Source organism: Schistosoma haematobium, chromosome 1, assembly GCF_000699445.3.
Source record: "Schistosoma haematobium chromosome 1, whole genome shotgun sequence".
NCBI classification, from domain to species: domain Eukaryota; kingdom Metazoa; phylum Platyhelminthes; class Trematoda; order Strigeidida; family Schistosomatidae; genus Schistosoma; species Schistosoma haematobium.
In genome coordinates, this window is record NC_067196.1 from 45,005,117 (window position 1) to 45,020,716 (window position 15,600).

At 38.5% G+C, this 15,600-nt stretch overlaps 1 protein-coding gene across 2 annotated transcripts; it reads right to left on the reverse strand.

Annotated features, from left to right (window-relative positions):
* Window positions 1-578: 578 nt before the first annotated feature.
* On the reverse strand, window positions 579-12,441 carry MS3_00001361 (uncharacterized protein). Of its 2 annotated transcripts, XM_051208793.1 has the most exons (10): window positions 12,307-12,441; window positions 10,440-10,524; window positions 10,300-10,401; window positions 10,214-10,267; window positions 10,090-10,180; window positions 9,926-10,047; window positions 9,447-9,891; window positions 3,477-3,531; window positions 3,338-3,436; window positions 579-1,384 (listed from the first exon to the last, which is right to left on the reverse strand). In XM_051208793.1, exons 2-10 carry the CDS (start codon window positions 10,490-10,492, stop codon window positions 888-890), a joined length of 1,518 nt encoding a protein of 505 aa, XP_051074193.1. In that variant the 5' UTR covers window positions 10,493-10,524; window positions 12,307-12,441; the 3' UTR covers window positions 579-887. The 2 variants fall into 2 exon arrangements, with proteins under 2 accessions (XP_051074193.1, XP_051074192.1); XM_051208792.1 differs by having other exon boundaries at window positions 9,447-10,047; window positions 10,440-12,441.
* Window positions 12,442-15,600: the final 3,159 nt, after the last annotated feature.

The window sequence follows — 15,600 nt, forward strand, 5'->3', positions numbered from 1 at the left end:
ACATCCCCATAACCGCACAGATTTACAGAGGGCTATAATTTCCAACTTGTTACTTGTACAAAGGTCGCCCACAATGTAGCATCCTTTGGATTCGAAATAATGTGGCTCATGGAGCGGTTAGTGCAATGGACTTTGTATATCGTCGACTTGTTTGTTAACATTGTAGATGAAAAATCAATCAATCTTCGGCATTTTCCTATTCGATTTAGGAAATTTCCTGATTTTTACCTCCATTCTGATCTACGAAATTATTGGTTCTGCAGTCTTAGGGTTACTTGAAACTGAAGATATTTCCGACTAATACATATACGGGGTCAGATCAACGTTAAACGAAAACATGAGTGATTAAACAAACCTGCATCTACACCATGAGAAGCTAATATCAATTTTAAACCTCATAACACCTAGAGTATTACGTGCAGCAAAAAGCTTCATTCTTTTAATGTACCTGACTTCGAATCAAAGATGCAAAGAAATCAATAGTATATAACACTACATGATTAGAAATAAACACAGGGATGTAGATATAGTTTCCTTCTAGAAACGCCAGTCATTTACAATAAATGAAACAGTCAGGATGTTGACATATTTCGGATGAAATTCTAGCAACCTCACTAGAAAGTGCTGGAAGATGTACAAAATACTGATCATAACGTGTTTTAGTAATTTCATGACAGCATATACGCCAAAGTGTACGTTATCATATGTTCAAGCCTAAGTTTAATAAGAGAAAACCAATGTATTTATATGCTTTTAAGTCGGCATCTAATCTAACTAGCTAGCCTAGACAAGACATAACTATCACTGACTTATAAAAAGTCAATATAAAAGCAGCAAACAACTGGGAATATATATTTTATGTACACAAATATACAGAAGTAGAAAAATCATGATTCACCCAAAATGGTTTCACTGAGGTTGAAAAGATCAATTTTCGGGCGATAGTAGGACTTGGGAGGTTTAGAAACATTTTCTTTTGAGGTATCTACAGGGTTGCTTTCTGAAGTTGTAGAAATTTGAGGAGAATCCATAACAGTCTCAAGGTTATCTTTTTCAGACGCTGCAAGCTCTGCTTCCTTTATTGAAATCATTTGTTGTAAAGATGGGATACTGCGCGAGGAATGCCTAAACTCATACCGGTGATTAGTATTTTGTTTACACTGCTGGTCACTACCAGTATGTTGGGTCAACTGGCACTTGCGGTTGCCGGCATCGGAATTCGTAAATTGAGATAAAACGCAGTCGATTGTTTCTGAAAGGTGACGCTCAAAATCTGGATCTCTACGAAGCAGGCTTTTTCTTCGCGATTTTGGTTTACTTGTTGCATCAAGATTTTGATTACATGACTGTTCGTTACATTCGATTGAGTCTTGATCACATCTAGCTGTTTTATTTTTAAGAGAGGTTAATGAAAAAGTGAACAATAGAAACTGGGAAACAATAAGTTTACTTGTAGTTAAACTGTCTACTTTACAAGATTACTGTTGGAAAAGACTTTCCAAAAGACATTTTATGGAATCGAGTGATATTGATGTTTATTTCTACATAGAACTGGCATAATTTACTGAGGATTGATGTTCTAGATTTCAATGTAAATACTCAGTGAACCTGACATGAATGCTTTTAGTTGGCATAAACTGGAAATAAGTTTATTCTTGTTTAATAAGTAATTATTAATCAGTCTTGAAAAATGTTTCACCTAGTTCATTGAGGCTAACAAAAATTGCTTTAAATTACGAATCAATCACTTAACCAGACTTTGCAAACTACGTAACTAGATACCAGCTCCTATATTCGGCTTCGAACTAAAACTTTTGCGTGAAGGCTAGTGATATTACCAAGTTGAACAGACCAAAGAATGTGAGGTGGGTTCTAAAATGCAAATCAATGGTTACGAGCAAAATTATTTAACTTTTAAAGGACTGTTCACAGATTGGTAACCTATTTTTATGAAATATGTACAAATATTTATCAAAGTTTTGAAAACGCTTAAACAGATCTAATGAGACTCTAAATTATAAACCTTTGTAAAAATAAAAAATCAAACGATGTGATTAAATTACTAGTTTGTAATTCACGTTATTATAAAGTTTTTTATAGACCATGTAAATTTACGCCTATAGAGTCTTCGTAAACAATGAAAGAGAATATAAAAAAATGTACAAATTGATAGAAATTAGAAATATGAACATAATACTTATTTTAAGCATGTGGAATTAACTGACCAATAGATTATCTTTGACAAAAATAAACGGGAGGGATAGTGATTGATTATTTTGTAGCCAGTTTTATTTGTTTTAAAAAATCAGATAGGATAATGATTTGTCACTATATTTTAACCGAAATTAGCAAATTCAGTTCATATATAAAAGCCGGAAACTTAGAACTAAAACCATCTACTTATTTCATCTTTTACATAACCGGAACAAATATACAAAATATAGTAGTCCATTTTGTTATGTTAAAATCAAACAACTTTGCACACACAGAGAAAACTTGGTTTTCAAGAAAATAAGAACGAATTTATGATATGCTGCGAAAAAATAGACGAGATTTTTGTAAGATACAAACACAAGGTTGGAAACCTGAGTCCGGTTATTAAGACTGAAGAATCTCACTTTTAATTCCAAACCATATGTATTACAAGCCACAAACTTAAGTTTATTTGCCTTAATGATATGTAAGATAAACAGGTTGAATTACAAGAAAAGTAGGTTTAAGAAGTGACACTTTACTATCTTACTATAATGTAGCATTTATTTCAATGAGATTAGACATATCTCCTAGACGAATTAAGAACACAAATCGCGTAGAACATAACTATGGGAGTAAAACTAATAAACATTAAGAAATTAAACCGAGTTACATAGAATACTCAGTCAATAAACTAAATGTCAAATCTAGGCACACAAAAGTCATTTGAACGCTGTTCGAAACAGGGACTATATATATATATATATATATATATATATATATATATATATATATATATATATATATATATACATATATACATATCAACAATACGAATGTCATAAGCACATGCAGACAAGTTATTCATAAGTAAACTGTAAAGTCTTACTTCCTCAAAGTATACATGATTGTTTTTGAAAGTATATGGAAATTGTCTTACTAACTAAACAAAGTTTTGAAATAGTGAATAACTAACCTACATGTGATTAGAAATCTTGATTAAATCGTTAATTCCTACACCATGATAACGTGGTGTAGCTAACAGTTCGTGAAGTAAACGGCAAAATGGTAGCCTTACTTTCCGAAAAAACTCAGTAACAATATGTGGAATAAACAGTCTTAATGAGACAAAAAGTAAACTTACATTTTTTCCTACTACTTTTTGAAGATTTATCGGGTCTCGCATTTTCTTCTTCATCACTTGACGGGAACAGATTAATAAGATCGTAAGTACGACGGTTTCCTGTAAGCATGAAAATGACTTCTGACAGATTTTAACTTACGTAATGCTTGGTTGACCAGATAAGGGTTGCGTTTTTCTTCTCGTTTAAATTTACTCTTTGAAAAAAGGTAGATTCAAAAAAGAGGAACTTTTGAATGCTTGATATAAAATCAACATGAAGTTATAAAAACTGTAGAATATAGTTTGGACGCACTATTCTTGAAGTTTCAGAAAGTTACCACAACTTTTGGTGTGACAAGAACCACTACTGTACACAATAATATTGAAAAAAATGAATTGAAGCAGTGAACAGCAATAATAAGCAATATCTTTCGAAAGAAAAAATGAAAGTGGAAGCTGTGGTATTTCGAAGACTTTAAAAATGAAGGGCAATATTCAATTACAAGAAATGTAGTTTGCTATCTCGATATATTCAGTGACCTCATTTGCTTCAGTAAACACTGAAAACAATCCGCTGTTTTGATCCACTGCTGATCAGCTATAGTTCAGTGCTAGGTTAGTGAACTTGGTAAAAATATCCTGATCATTAAGAAATAATCACCATAAAAATATCATTACGATTATAAATCATCCTGGTTTAGTTTTAAAGGTCGGAAGAAGCAATATAATTTATCAGAAGGTTATATCTAAAGACCATAATAAAAGCTTATTACATTAAAATTTAAGTCAAGAGATTTTCAAAAATGAGGTGAGTGATTTAATTTGGAATTAATGGTTTTAACTCAGTTACTTACACGTGGATTTAGGCAACCGATAAGTATATATTGTTTTCGCAAAACGAATGATTTAAGAACTACTGCTTCTGCCACTGATTTAGAGCATACGGCCGCGCGTATACAGCCTCTGCCAGGGAAGTCCTACTCATTGCCTCCTCGTGGCGGGGGTGTTGTTTACGAAAATGAGAGGACGAAAAGCGAATGTCCGGCGCTTTAACCGGATCACAAACCAATGGTGCACATGGGCTCCAGTATCCTACGGGAACAAATGGCGTATGAACCGATCGCTGGCCACCGGCTACCATGGGATTGCATCTCCTTACGATGCTCCACTGCCTTGTGGGTTAGACCTTTAGGTCAAAGGCTCGGGCAGTGGCCCCCTAAGAAAACCACCTGCTTCGGTTTGGGCACCCGGGCAGTATCACAGCCCACAAACAAATGATGAACTCTCTATGTCTATGGAAATTACTTTTCTCGCTTTAAAAAACAATAAATTGGTTTAAATTATTATCATTACAATTATTGTCATTATTAATACTATTATTGTCATTATTATTATTATTTTCCACATTATTCACCCTCTTTTATACTTATACAGCGGCTCGTCTTTGGTGGAAATTCGACTGTATCTAAACGTTCTCGAGTCACTGTCCGGTTGAAAATTGTATGTTACCACCGAATATGAGTACTGAAGCAGTTTTTCTGAAACCACGTGTGCCATTCAAACTGGCTGCCTTCAACGTTCGCACACTTATGCAGGTTGGACAACAGATAGGGCTGGCTATGTCTTTGGAAAGTCTTCATATCGATGTCTGCTGTCTATCCGAGACCCGTATTCAAGACTCTGGTGAAGTGCTACAAATTCGCTCTTCATCTGTCACTTCAAAAAGCTTGTTTTACGTGCGCTTATCCGGGGACCCTGTGGCATCTTCGGCTGGTCTTGCTGGCGTTGGTGTCGCATTAAGCGCTAGAGCTGAGGCAGCACTAGTCGATTGGATCCCCATTAACAGTCGGTTATGTGCTGTTAGATTAGAAAGTTCCATCAAAGTGAGAAGAAATCGGCGTGAGAAACGATGTCTTTTCGTCATCTCCGCCTATGCCCCGACAGATTGCAGCCCGGATGCAATCAAGGATGAGTTTTACCACCAGTTATCTGTTCTTCTCCAGAAAGTGCGTTCGACACCTATTGTAGTACTAGCCGGAGACTTGAATGCTCAGGTCGGGCGTCTGGGCACAGAGGAGAGTCGTTTAGGTGGCCGATGGGGACTCGTTGTTCGCAGGTCAGATAACGGAGACCGTCTACTGCAACTGTGCACAGACCACAACCTGTTTCTGGCTAGCGCTAACTTTCGGCACAGTCATCGCCGATGTGCCAACTGGCGTCCTCCCTCTGCATCTCAAGCCTGGACTCAGATTGATCACATCGCGATCAGCTACCGCTGGCGTGGTTGTGTAAAAGACTGCCGCTCCTTTTGGAGTACCTATCTGGACTCTGACTATGCCTTGGTCTGCGCCAATTTTACCTTACTTTTCAGTGGCCAACGAAGTGACCGCCAGCAAAGGATTGATATTAGCAAGCTGGTTGCAACTTCTGTTGCTAGTAAGTATCGAGCCGAGCTAGCCTCTAGGCTAGTTACCATTCCACCGAAAAGTATAGATGAGCATTGGTTGCAATTGCATGACGCCATGAAAATGGCGGGAACAGTCAGTTGTGGGTTTGCGAAACGTCCCGCTTTTAAGCACTGGGTTTCTTCTGGCTCCTTACAACTCATTGAAGCCCGTCGGTCTACTCCGGGTGACCGTGAGTTTGACCATAAACGAAGGATGTTACGTAAGGAAATTGGGCAAAGCTTGCGTAAGGACCGAGAAGCCTGGTGGTCGAAGCGTGCTAATGAGCTGGAAGCAGCAGCTGCATCTGGTAACTACCGGAAGCTCTTCCAACTCATCCGAGCCACTGGCAGCAAGAAGTCTGGTGTGAGTGAAACAATCTGCGAGGATGATGGAATACCAATCACTAACATCTATCGACATCTTGGACGATGGGCAGAATTCTTCGAAGGGCAGTTCAACTGGCCTGCTGCTCCGGCAACATCGGTCAGACTGTCCTGCCCTCCATGGCCGGTGACGACTGATCCACCGAACGAGGCGGAAGTCCGCAAGGAACTCCAACTCTTGAAGCGTTACAAATCACCTGGCCCAGATGACTTACCCTTGCTCTTTTTAAAGATGGTTGTGACTTTCTGACTAAGGAATTGACGACGTTGTTTACAAAGGTTTGGGAACTAGAGAGTGTACCAACGTCATGGAATGAGTTGATAGTTGTCCCTAACTTTAAAAAGGGTTCACGTCGTTCCTGTAACAACTATCGGGGGATAAGTCTACTTCCGATTGCGTCCAAGCTATTGGCTTCCGTCATACTTCGTAGGTTGTTCAAAACCCGAGAAAGATTGACTCAAGAGGAGCAGGCTGGGTTTCGTTCTGGTCGAGGATGTATTGATCATATCTTCACCCTCCGCCAAATGTTAGAACACCGCCATACTTTTCAAAGGCCAACAATCGTAGTGTTTCTTGACATCAGGGCTGCCTTCGATTCGTTGGATAGGACTGTTCTCTGGGATTGTCTATTGAAGAAGGGTGTGCCTGAGAAGTTTATTAACATCCTAAAAGCCCTATATACAAACACCTCAGGCAGAGTGAGGGCATACAACCACCTCTCTCCATTGTTCCATTCGAGCAGTGGGGTTAGGCACGGTTGCCCAATCTCACCATTCCTCTTCAACGTTACCATCGATAACATTCTGGAAACAGCTCTGATGAATGTAAGTAATGGCGGTGTGGATCTGTTGCCTGGAGAAAGACTTCTCGACCTTGAGTATGCGGACGATATTGTCTTACTGTGCGATAATGCCCAAGCCATGCAATCCGCACTTAATCAGTTGGCAATCAGTGTCCGTAGGTATGGTATGTGCTTTGCACCTTCGAAGTGCAAAGTACTTCTACAAGACTGGCAGGATCCTAATCCTGTACTCACCCTGGATGGTGAGCAGATAGACGTAGTCGAGAAGTTCGTGAATCTAGGTAACTGCATAAGTGCTGATGGGGGTGTGAGTGATGAGATCAATGCACGTATAGTGAAAGCCAGAGCGGCTTATGCCAATCTGGGCCACCTTTGGCGCCTTCGTGATGTTAGTCTGGCTGTAAAAGGTCGGATCTACAACGCGTCGGTGAGAGCAGTTTTGCTCTATGCTTGTGAAACCTGGTCTCTCCGAGTTGAGGACGTTAGACGACTCTCTGTGTTCGATCATCGTTGTCTCCGAAGGATTGCTGACATCTAGTGGCAACACCATGTCAGTAATGCAGAGGTTCGGCATCGTGTGTTCGGGCACAGAGATGATAATTCAATTGGTGTCACCATCTGGAAACACCGACTTCGGTGGCTTGGACATGTTCTACGAATGTCGTCCCAGAGAATTCCACGTCGTGCATTATTTGCCGACTCTGGGAATGGTTGGATAAAGTGGAGAGGTGGTCAGTGCATGACATGGTGTCGGGGTATGAAAAAAAGCTGTAAAGGGCTGGCTTGTGTTGGTCCTTCACGACTCCTTGGCTTGGGTTCGAGAGATGGTACGACACAGTGGCTAGAGACATTACCAGATATGGCTCAGGATAGAAGCCAGTGGCGATCCTGCTGTAAACTTCTTTTACATTCTTCATAAAAAGTGGTTGTGTCTCCCTTACCTGGAAGATTTATTCTGATTGTACCTTTCCGTTCCCTCATTTCTACCATACTACCTTACACCAATCTCTTCGTTATTGCTCTCTTTTTTTGCGCTCCTTAGCTTTTTTTTTCTATTTCTCTTCGAATTCTCATTGTTTTGTGTGGCGCATATATATTGGCGCTCTCTTGTACCAATATTCATGTGTTCAAATAATAAATAATAATAATAATTAGAGCATACGAATGAGATAGGTAATAACCGATGACTGAACAATCTTTCCAGTGCCTTGAGAGACAACGAAAAAACTTTTAGAATAAGGTAAAACACTGGTCTGATCCAAAATATAGTCTGATCACACTGGGTGGATAAATGAAGCGCACTAACCACTTTATTTATCCTAAGTCTGATTGCCCCTGCTGATTTAGTGGCTAACGAAACGTCGGCATAAAAACAAGATACATAATCGACTTTGTCAACTTAAAACTTATATGGGATAAGTGAGATATTTAAATATCTATCCAAGAGTGACTGCACTGCGCAGTCGTTCACTTTGTATTATTTTACTGGATTTGTAGGATAGTTGAGTGTTTGACCAGAATATTTTTGAGGCATTGTTCCACTTGAAAAAGCTAGCAGGTGAGCAATGAACAAGTAAAGTGTAGAGTACAGTGTAAATTAGGTTAACAAAGTTCTGGACTCTACTCAACTGAAGTGGCTGGGATATTTGTAACGTGCAATATGCCTTTTCCTACTTGGATAGGTAATGTCAACTAACATGGGAGCATATTGGGAGAATGTTATGTGTTGACAAGTGAGAAAATGGTACAAGTTCTTGAAGTTACCGATTGTTGGAATGAGAAATAACAGGAGGGGGCGAAAACGTCCTGGTTAGGACCATTGGGTTAGAAACCTAGAGCGATATAGTTCGAAAGTAGTTGTAGTGGGGCAAGTGCTTATGGATCTTGAGTCTCAGTGTTTTCTCACACTTTCGTTCTAAGTTATATTCTTGAAATTCTCCCTCGTTGATACTATTGTTGGTTGATTATCTAGGCAATAGTCTAGCTTTATTCACTCTTTGTCTCTTGTCGGTCCTAAATTTCTCGGTTCTTTGTAGTTTTTTTTCTATTTCATTAATTTATACTTTTTCGAATCTCATCTTCGATGTCCAATTTTTTACATTACCACTAATATTGTTACAACGTCTACCATTCTTGAATTTTCCCTGACTATTTCATTTAGCTATGCAAATGGGCTGCGGTAAATTGAAGCGTGTTTTATGTTGTATTGGACTGACTGACCTTTTTCTGTACTGGTTCGAAGTGTGACAGCTTGAGGACATGGAGAACTGAGTTAACTTGTATGTCGTATGTGGCTGACAAACACAAAAGTGTACTTGTCAAAGTTAATTATTGTTAAAAAGTTTAATATATATATGAACAATTATTTATCACAATAATCACAAAACGGAAAAGAATTTCGAAAAACACAATAACACGGAGATAGAATACTAGGAAATAAATGAAAAACTAGAACAAAAGTTGGTGGAAAAAAACCCAATGGAGATGGACAACTTACAACAAGTTCTGACCGCTTCCGGCGAGGGAACATTTTCTCCATCACGTAAAAATCAGTCCCAATAGTACTCAATGCTCTGTAGAATCGTGTAGTCTCACGCTCTGTCCATTTCCTTCCATGGCCATCACGAGGAGGTCGGAAACTCCTATAGTCAACACTGAGTATGCCAGTTTCTTCACTAATATGCCGTAAAGTTTTTGTATAGAAATTCTCTCGTTTTTCAACTAATAAACTGGTTTCATCCAACACAATATTTCCATTAGCATCGATTCGTAGTTGAGGAGCTAATGGGTCCGAATAAACATCACTGGATGGACACTTTGGGGAATTTTCATTTAAATCAGGAGTTTCAGTATTATTGTCATTTGATTTGAGGTCATTATCACTTGCTTCCACGTCCCCACTTAGTGAACAGGTAGTGGAGTTAAGACGCTCCTGTCGATAACTTTTCTAGTAGTAATTGTATAAAAAGGACTTACGTCGGAGGTGGTTTATTTATAGGGACCCAATGCAGTAAGGAGCGAAGAGTGACAGAAGCTCGATCAAGAGGTCGATCTACAGGAGGTAGTACTTCCGTTGTCTTGACTTTAGTTTTGCGACGCTATAAATTTTGAAAACCAATTATTAGAGATTAGACAACTACTTTTTTAGAAACAAATAGGTTTTCTATTTCCTTGGATACTTGGTGAGGCCTTTCAGGATTAACATGGACATCTAGGTCAGGGTTCATCAAACTAAAAATAAACATGTATTTACAAAAATGTTACCTCTGAGTAGCTGTTTTAGGAGTTTCACACGTATTCTGTGAAGGAAGTGGTGAACTGATAAAATAAGGCTTATCGGATTCTGTTACCTTGGCCTTGGTTCACTTGTAATAGTGCAGGGTGATGACTCCTTGGACGGATTGGAGTCGGACACCTGATTAGGTCTGATTTCTTGAGTTTCAACTTCATTTCTATTAAAAGCCTTGCTTTCGTAATAATAAAAACGTACGTTTTTATATGTGTCTTGATTTGTTTTATCGATGGTCTGAATACTTTCGGCATAATTTCGACACAACAAAAGACAGGTTTTTAGGCTGGGTATAGTTTAAGAGAAAGAAACACTGATAAGTAGGATGTAAAGTACTGTAAGGATAGTTGGAATAAAAGGCTCAAGAGCATACTGAATTTTTATTACCATAACTTACGGTACGGTCATGGGCGAACATAAAGACGCAAGTGGGAACCCTTACTTTAGAGGAAGCAGGTCTTTGAAACAATGCCGGACTTGTTGAACGAACAGGTTTTATATAGATATTCCACAATGAAGGTAACTATGAAACTATTAAAGGGTAGTCAGTTGTTAACAGAGTGGGAAATTGATCAATTATGCATCAGCCCAACTTTTGGTGGAGTTTTGTTCACTGAGCTGGATGGTTTGGTCGTGGAGCTTTCATCGTTCTTCTGAACGACATCAGCACAAACTTCAGAGAACAAAACCCCACCAAAATCATCCACCTGAGCTACAAATCTTCTCCATCAGCCCAACTTGTCACATTTTACACTGTACTAGCAATAGGGAGTTTATAACAGAAAAGCGAAAGGGTCTACTGAGACGCATATGCAGATTTTTTATATGACAACCCTATAGTAAGATGTCACGTATAATCCAGCACATAAGCATGCTGGTCCAAGTTGTCGGAGCATCTCCCAGAGTATTAGAGCTAGTAACAGCCCTTAGAGGACCATCATCACCATACATGGGCACGTAATGTTGCCACTGGGTTCTATCTATCCTTCGAAGACGACATATTTGACACAATCAGAGGAAACTGCTTGGATTGATGTATTGCACACCACAGCCTAGACGACTACAACAACAAAGTGGTGTCACTAAATAAAACCCTAATTGACATAAGTCACTAATTATTAGCATACACAGGTTAATTGTTTAAAACTACTACAAGCATAACATAGGCACCCAGTACATAACCTTTGTGACCATTTTAAATTGCTCACCACCAAATACTTCGGATAGTACGAGATATAGAGGGCTTTACAGAAGTACTTCGATCTTCTGAAGAGAACAGTACATTATTAACCACAAACAGCACATCTAACAAAATATGCAGCCGTATATATTACAAACTACATATCATTTCGTTTAAGCTAGCTACTTACTGATTAAGTGACATTTGAATAGTCTGCACGTCGCCAAAAAGTACACTAGTATTATTCGCATACGAGGTTAAAACCCCGATTAAAATGGCAACGATGTTCTTATTCCTCAAAACGCGAATTGAGATGTATATTAGATAGCGAGTGTTTTCACAAAGGAAAGGCGCAAGATAGCAAGAAATAATCTTGACTAGTGAGATTATTACGAAATTTGAAAGACAGGGGTCTCCTAATTTGATCATAAAAAGTGAAAGAGAATATTTTGCATATTTGTGCGTCTCTGGATATATATTATGCAAATTCAGATAAATACACAAAACTGTGTAGCGCATAAAAATTAGTCAGATCACTTCAAAAGGTTGTGGACGGAATAGAAGCTTTCGCTTAACAGGCTCCCATGTCTATTAGGAGGGGATCACCAATGAATAACTGTCTCAAGATAAGTTTCTCTGATTGAAATCGACTAGTAGCAGACATTCGAACGAACTTACAAACGACTACAACTTGAATGTTGTAGAACTACGACCTCCTAATAATATGTGGTAAGCTCATAAAGGTGACGGCCTACACCAAAGGTCACACTAGTAACGCGACACTTTATGTTATACGTGACTAAATCGTGACAACCAATAAAATTATCGATGATATGACATCTTGAGAACAATGATTACTTCGTTACAAATGAATTTAAATAGACTCACTGAAGCAGTGTCTACAGTTTTTCTAACGGAATCACACGCGCGCTTTACGAACATAATTTTCATTGCTCAATATTTTCCTGTATCCTTACTCGATGGAAGCATGGTGGCTTTTGACATCAAAGATGCTTCAAATATGCCAAACTTCTATACTACTCGTTTTAATTTGTTTTGTCCATCTCATAAATGTTGATTTTTTGTTACAGTCGGAAAGTTTTGCAAGAATCTGCCAACAATAGACTTAGTATATCAGACCGTCACTAGACATGTAACTCATGCAACATAGGTGCTGAGGATTTACTGAACATTACCATCTTCTTGACACGTCAAATAAAAGATCGCAAACGACCCCAAAATTGTCCTGAAACGGTTAGAAAAGACGTCCAGCGATGTTAAGAAGAGAGTCTTCGAGAACATTAGTCTTGGTGGAACACTCATCAAATCTTGTAAGGATATGCTAAAGCTCATCAACCTCATAATATCAGCGGTGTTAATGTCTCTCAGTAAACTGAATTTCTTCACCATGGACGCCCCACATGCATCTGGACAGGTAACATTATTCAAGAATTAGGTACTGAAGAAAACTTGCGGACTGCCAAATGCAGGTAAAAGTGTAGAAGGAACAGAGACTAAACACTCGGAAAACTTTGTTGAGGTAGATTATCTGTATATTCACATAAAACTTGTCAAGACATACGGGGCATGGAGGCTCACATTTTTCAAACTGAAATCGTTATACGAACTCTGTGAGTTTACCGAAAAATGGATAATTTGCGTTAACCAGGTAATGATAATAATACAAACCTGAAAAGAGCATTACAAACATGGTCCTCCTCTTGAATAACAGACTAGAAGTTGGCAATACCCAATATGTCTTTGATCCACAACTTCAATAAATATGAATTAACGGTAAAACTGCCCTGTACCTTCGATCTTGCTTGGTGGCACACCAAATGTACACATATGAGTCCATTAATCTTATAGAATCTGTTTTATACTCCGTAGGATTGTCCAGCACCTTGAGACGTTGAGTTAGAACCATTTTTAGAGAAGCTACTGCTGACAGTGTATAGGACGATCATATGCTGTAGGAATTTTTAGTGACTCACGTTTATCACGAGAAAACGATTGGTTTATTGAAAACAATTATTATTATAGCCAATTGTACCAGCGACTGTTTTAACGTGTTTTTTTTAACTGTCCTAAAAAGCATCCATTGTTCTTACACTTTGATTGTGACCTCGCGCGAATTCGGTTACACTCTGTAGCCAAGCTTATCCTGGCACGACCTCGGTATTCCTTTAATACCACGAGATCGCCAACGAAAATATCTTGACTTGGTCCATTAACTGCTTTGTGGTACTTCACTCCCTGGGGATTTTATGGATATCCTGGCACGCGTTCCTTTGTATTGGTGTTTATAGTCAACTGCGACTCGACACCACGCTACAAATTATTTCGCCCCATTCGTCTTGGTTACACTTGCATCCTGATTCGGGGGGACTTCAATCTTATCAGAATCATTTACACGGGACACATGCAAATTGGGGGTGACAGCTCCATTGAAGCCCGGTTCTTCAACCTCATTGAAGATTTACGATAATTCAAAAACATGGAGATAGCAACTCAGTGGAGATACTAGCAGTGAACGTCGTATTTTGACTGCACATTTACGAATGAGGAATTCCCAATTGTCAAACTCTCAATTATGGCTCCCCAGAATTCGACGTCTTAGCCTCTAATTTCATCAGCAGAATGTGGTGTCGATATGAATTAATAATTCCGTTGTTATTCATTTCAAATTCCAAATACGATACGTTAATTTGTGCCTTAATTCTGTCATTCCTAAGATTTCTTATTAATATAATAATACTTATAAATATCACACAAATCGGGACAAAAAAATCTTACTCAAAAAAGACTATGGCATTTCAAACTTTTGGATGAATCAGCTCTACAAAACAACTTACAGTAGGTAAATAGGGAAGCCCACTCGTACATCGATTTAAACGCGCACTACACACTATCTTACATGCTGTAAACCAGCTTGTCCTGCAAACGGTTTTCGAGAACTACAAGCAACATAATGTTATACGAAGTCGCGGTCTGAGAATAAAAAATACTAATAGGCTGAATACAGACGATCTAGTGAAAACAAGACGTTTGAGCAGTTTAAGTTTATTCTGTTATGCAGCCTCACTAGAGTATAAGCGTCTTAGAGGTAATCTTCTAAAGCTCAGTTGCAACACAAACTCCGCGGGTTACACAGTGTACAATAAGAAAATCAACATTATTAGGGTTTCCTCCTAATTATTCAGCTTTAAGACGGTCAGTGCGTGATAGACGTTAGAAGTGATAAATAATCTGCATGCGGTATGCCTTTAGCTACACTTTATTGAATGGTGAGGTCATAAGCACTCAACTCTGAGTTCTATCTCTGGACCATGGCAGCAGATGCTCAATGAAGTCACTTAGATGGGTGATAAATAAACTTTAACAGCTTTTTAACAGACATGGTATGAAGTTTAGCACCAAACAAGTATTTCCACAGTCTTTTACTATTCATACCACAGCTGAAGCATCCATTTAGGTCTGAGAATATCCTTGTTAACTCGTATAGTGGTAAATAAACCCACATTCACTCCAGATCACACGTGGGTACGCCTCCTCTATAACTGCTGGCTCTCTTAGATCAAGCGCTTCTCGACATATAGATAGCTTTCCAAATATACATTCGAACCTCTTCATTTCAAATTGATTTGACTGGGGTGGTTTACTTCGAGTACAAATATGTTACGTGTAGAAGCGTCGTCAATCTCTGAGTGCCTGTGGCATCTTTAAGCCCTAGGTTTTAATTGTGCTCCAATTACATGCATTAACAGCCAGCTTATATCACCGGTTATCATATAATGGACATGTAACAGCAGTGCAAGTCAACTCATAATCACTGCTGAAGTGCATTGGGTTAAGTAACAACAAAAAGTCATGTTAATTTGATGACATTTTGGTTATGTATGAAGATGGTAGTTTACTAGCTACTAAACGATGAGTACTTTAAATTACCGCAGCAGTATATAAGATAAATGTAAACACATTGTTCTATTAAGTGTTTTAATAACGGCTTTGTGCACAAGCTATTTTCTTGATTCTTGTACGCTGCATTAGGAAAGCATGAAAACATAATCTCTCTGCATCAGAGAAACAAATGTAAAGACGATGAATCTCGTGTTCAAGTTTATGCACTTGTGTCACAGGAACTTAATCATGGAAAAGTAATAAAGTCATACACCAAGAACC

Excerpts from the sequence above, each read along its gene's own strand:
- MS3_00001361 (XM_051208793.1), bottom strand. The coding sequence starts at position 10,492 with ATGCCGAAAGTATTCAGACCATCGATAAAACAAATCAAGACACATATA. Across the intron at positions 9,892-9,925 it reads ATAAATAAACCACCTCCGAC|TTATCGACAGGAGCGTCTTA; the intron begins GTAAGTCCTTTT and ends CTACTAGAAAAG. Across the intron at positions 1,385-3,337 it reads AAAAAGTAGTAGGAAAAAAT|CTAGATGTGATCAAGACTCA; the intron begins GTAAGTTTACTT and ends AAAATAAAACAG.